General features: G+C 41.9%; 1 protein-coding gene across 1 annotated transcript; it reads right to left on the bottom strand.

Moving 5' to 3' along the window:
• Positions 1-322: 322 nt before the first annotated feature.
• LOC130966719 (uncharacterized) lies at positions 323-2,745 on the bottom strand. Its single transcript, XM_057891541.1, has 4 exons — positions 2,274-2,745; positions 1,875-2,159; positions 1,642-1,761; positions 323-1,542 (listed from the first exon to the last, which is right to left on the bottom strand). The coding sequence occupies exons 1-4, from the start codon at positions 2,743-2,745 to the stop codon at positions 323-325; spliced, it is 2,097 nt and encodes a 698-aa protein (XP_057747524.1).
• Between the last annotated feature and the right edge of the window lie 1,296 nt (positions 2,746-4,041).

Consider the following 4,041-nt stretch of genomic DNA (forward strand, 5'->3'; position numbering starts at 1 on the left):
AAGACGACCCGAGGTTTGAATACTCGGTTAACAATTTCTAAAGGGGTTTGTTACTTGTGACACCCAAAACGTTTGTACGAAGGGATTTTTTTCGGTTTAGAGACTATATCTACAATGCGACTGTTTTTTATGACATTCTTTACTGGCAAAAATCCCGACGTCAGGTGTCACAGTATACTTCAAATGGTTTCTGTGGGTCAGGTAGTACTAATACAGGTGCAGTTGTTAACTTTTCCTTAAGTATGTTGAAACTTCTATCACACTCAGCTGTCCAAACAAACGGAACTTCCTTTCGTGTAAGGTAAGTATGAGGTAATGCTATCTATGAAAACCCTCTAATAAACCTCCGGTAATATCCAGCAAGTCCGAGAAAACTTCGAGCTTCTGTAACGGTTGTAGGTGGTTCCCATTGCACTACTGCTTCAATTTTTGAAGGATCCACTGCAATTCCTCCCTGTGATATGATATGTTCCCAAAATGCCACCTTCTCTGTCCCAAATTCACACTTTGATAGTTTAGCATATAACTTCTGAGTCCTCAGTATCTGCAATACAGTCCTTAGATGTTCTTCATGCTCTCTTTCTATCTTTGAATAGATGAGAATATCGTCTATGAAAACTACTACGAACTGATCAAGGTACGGACGGAAAATACGATTCATGTAATCCATGAAAATCACAGGAGCATTAGTTAGTCCAAACGACATAACCGTATACTCATAGTGACCATATCGAGTTCTAAATGCAGTCTTCGGTATATCTGATTCTTTTACTCGAATCTGGTGATAGCCCGATCGCAAATCAATCTTCGAGAACACAGTTGCACCTTTCAACTGATCCATCAAACCATCTATCCGTGGAAGTGGATACTTGTTCTTGATAGTGACTTTATTTAACTGTCGGTAATCTACGCAAAGTCTCATTCCACCATCCTTCTTCTTTACTAGCAATACCGGAGCTCCCCAAGGTGATGCACTGGGACGAATAAATTTCTTTCCAAGTAGCTCATCCAACTGCTTCTTTAACTCTGCAAGTTCCAATGGTGACATCAGGTACGGTGCTATGAAAATCGGTCCGGTTCTAGGTACTAGTTCAATGCTGAATTCTATCTCTCGCTGAGGAGGAAACTCAGGTATGTCGTTCGGGAAAACATCGGGAAATTTCTTCACCACTCGGATTCGTTCTAAGCTTAATTCACTGTCATTCGAGCTAGCCGCTAACAGAACGTACCCCTCACAATCACTCCCGTCTAAGGTAACTCTTACAAAATTCAGATATAAAGTATGAGACAAAAATGGTTTAATATCTAAACCATTAGATAGAATAACAGCAGTTCTTTCATAGCAATCAAGGAAAACATGATACTTAGATAACCAATCTAATCCTAGAATAACTTCTAAACCACATAGAGGCAAACAGATTAGATCATGTATAAAAGTCCTGTTCCTAATAGTGAATGGTACTTGCAGGCACGCTAAACTGGTCAAAACATTTTGGGATGTAGGGGTATGAACAATTAGATCAAAGTTCAACTCAGAAAAATCTAGTCCCAACTCACGAGCAACAGTTAAAGAAATAAAGGAATGCGATGCACCCGAATCATACAGTACAGTTAGAAATCAATTTTTAACATAACACTGACCTTGGATCAGGGCGTCTGATTGCATAGCATCATCAGCAGTCATAGCAAACACTCGACCTTGTTGCTGGGTTCGCACTGGATTCTGGGTAAACCTCTTTGAGCAATTTTTAGTCATATGTCCTGATTCATTACAAATATAACACTTGGATGTTCCAAACAAGAAGGGTCTATTACCATGATCTTTCCACACTGCCTACATGTAGTATTCACCTGTGCCTGTTGGGGTCGTTTACCATTATCCTGCCTTGGTCTACCTCCGTTTCTACCCATAAGGAGAGCAGGAGCGGTACCAACTTGTGGATTCCTTCGCTGTAGCACACCAGGTGTCTTGAAGTTTGTCCTTCGTGGTTGCCAATTATAACTATTGTAGTTCCTTGGTGGAAATCCTTGATGACTTACTTTAGATGCAATTACCTTCTTAGCACATTCTTCCACTAACTTACACTTATTAACCAGCTCAGCAAAATCTCGTATCTCCAATGGGACTACTGAACTTATCAAATACTCACGAAGACCCCCTTCAAACTTTAAGCACTTCTATTCTTCAAAATCAGCAGGATTCCCTTGGCAAATCTTGGAGAAACGGCACAAGTCATCAAACTTATGGGCATATTCTGCAACAGTTGTGTTACCCTGTTTCAGCTGCATAAGTTCCATCTCTTTAGCGTCACGAGCTGCCCTTGGAAAATACTTCTTATAAAATTCATCCTTAAAAGTATTCCAAGGAATATCACCTTCATCTTGTTGCAACAGTCGCTGCATCCCCTGCCACCAATGCTCAGCTTCTCCTTCCAGCATATAAGTAGCGAACTCCACGTGTTGGCCTTCCGGAACATGTTGTGCTCGCAGTGATCGTTCGATAGCTCGAAACCAATTGTCAGCATCAGTCGCAATGAGTGTATCTTTAAACTTAGGCGGTTTAACCTTCAGAAAAGTTGCAAGGGTCATAGGTCTTTCGAGATACCCCAAGTTATTCTCATCATTTCCACTATCTTCTCCATGTTCATTCTCATTCCCATTTCTCACCCCAAGACGTTCAACAGCCCTAGTCGCTGCTACTGTAGCCTCGCGCACTGCCTCAGTGGTGCACGAAATTGTGATCATCAATGGCGCCATCAACATGGTACGCTCAATTGCAATCTCAACTCTTTATCACAACTTCGCACAACTAACCAGCAAGTGCACTGGGTCGTCCAAGTAATAAACCTTACGCGAGTAAGGGTCGATTCCACGGAGATTGTTGGTATGAAGCAAGCTATGGTTACCTTGTAAATCTTAGTCAGGCAGATTCAAGTGGTTATGGATGATATATGAATAAAGCATAAGATAAAGATAGAGATACTTATGTAATTCGTTGGTGAGAATTTCAGATAAGCGTATGGAGATGCTTTGTCCCTTCCGTCTCTCTGCTTTCCTACTGTCTTCATCCAATCCTTCTTACTCCTTTCCATGGCAAGCTGTATGTTGGGCATCACCGTTGTCAGTGCCTACAATCCCGTCCTCTCAGTGAAAATGTTCAACGCACCCTGTCACGGCACGGCTAATCATCTATCGGTTCTCAATCAGGTTGGAATAGAATCCATTGATTCTTTTGCGTCTGTCACTAACGCCCAGCCTCAGGAGTTTGAAGCTCGTCACAGTCATTCAATCATTGAATCCTACTCAGAATACCACAGACAAGGTTTAGACCTTCCGGATTCTCTGAATGCCGCCATCAATTCTAGCTTATACCACGAAGATTCTGGTTAAGGAATCTAAGAGATATCCACTCAATCTAAGGTAGAACGAGGTGGTTGTCAGGCACCGTTATAGGTGAGAATGATGAGTGTCACGGATCATCACATTCATCAAGTTGAGGAACAAGTGATATTTTAGAACAGAACAAGCTGAATTGAATAGAAGACAATAGTAATTGCATTAATACTCGAGGTACCTATATGTAGAGAACTAGTAGCCTAGGGTTTACAGAATGAGTAAATGACATAAAATCCACTTCCGGGCCCTTGGTGTGTGCTTGGGCTGAGCATTGAAGCTTTCATGTGTAGAGACTTTTCTTGGAGTTAAACACCAGCTTTTATGCCAGTTTGGGCGTTTAACTCCCATTCTTGTGCCAGTTCCGGCGTTTAACGCCGGGCATTCTTGACCAGACTTGGAGCGCCAATTTGGGCCATCAAATCTCGGGCAAAGTATGGACTATTATACATTTCTGAAAAGCCCAGGATGTCTACTTTCCAACGCCGTTGAGAGCGCGCAAATTGGGCTTCTGTAGCTCCAGAAAATCCACTTCGAGTGCAGGGAGGTCAGAATCCAACAGCATCTGCAGTCCTTTTCAGCCTCTGAATCAGATTTTTGCTCAAGTCCCTCAATTTCAGCCAGAAATACCTGAAATCACAGAAAAAC

The sequence above is a fragment of the Arachis stenosperma genome, chromosome 3, assembly GCF_014773155.1.
Source record: "Arachis stenosperma cultivar V10309 chromosome 3, arast.V10309.gnm1.PFL2, whole genome shotgun sequence".
Lineage (NCBI taxonomy): Eukaryota > Viridiplantae > Streptophyta > Magnoliopsida > Fabales > Fabaceae > Arachis > Arachis stenosperma.

Bases quoted from the DNA above. Each gene is read 5' to 3' on its own strand.
- LOC130966719 (XM_057891541.1), bottom strand. From the start codon at position 2,745: ATGATCACAATTTCGTGCACCACTGAGGCAGTGCGCGAGGCTACAGTA. The intron at 1,762-1,874 runs GTAAACGACCCC...GTAATGAATCAG, and splicing joins TAGACCAAGGCAGGATAATG to GACATATGACTAAAAATTGC. The intron at 1,543-1,641 runs GTCAGTGTTATG...AGTTGGGACTAG, and splicing joins ATCAGACGCCCTGATCCAAG to ATTTTTCTGAGTTGAACTTT.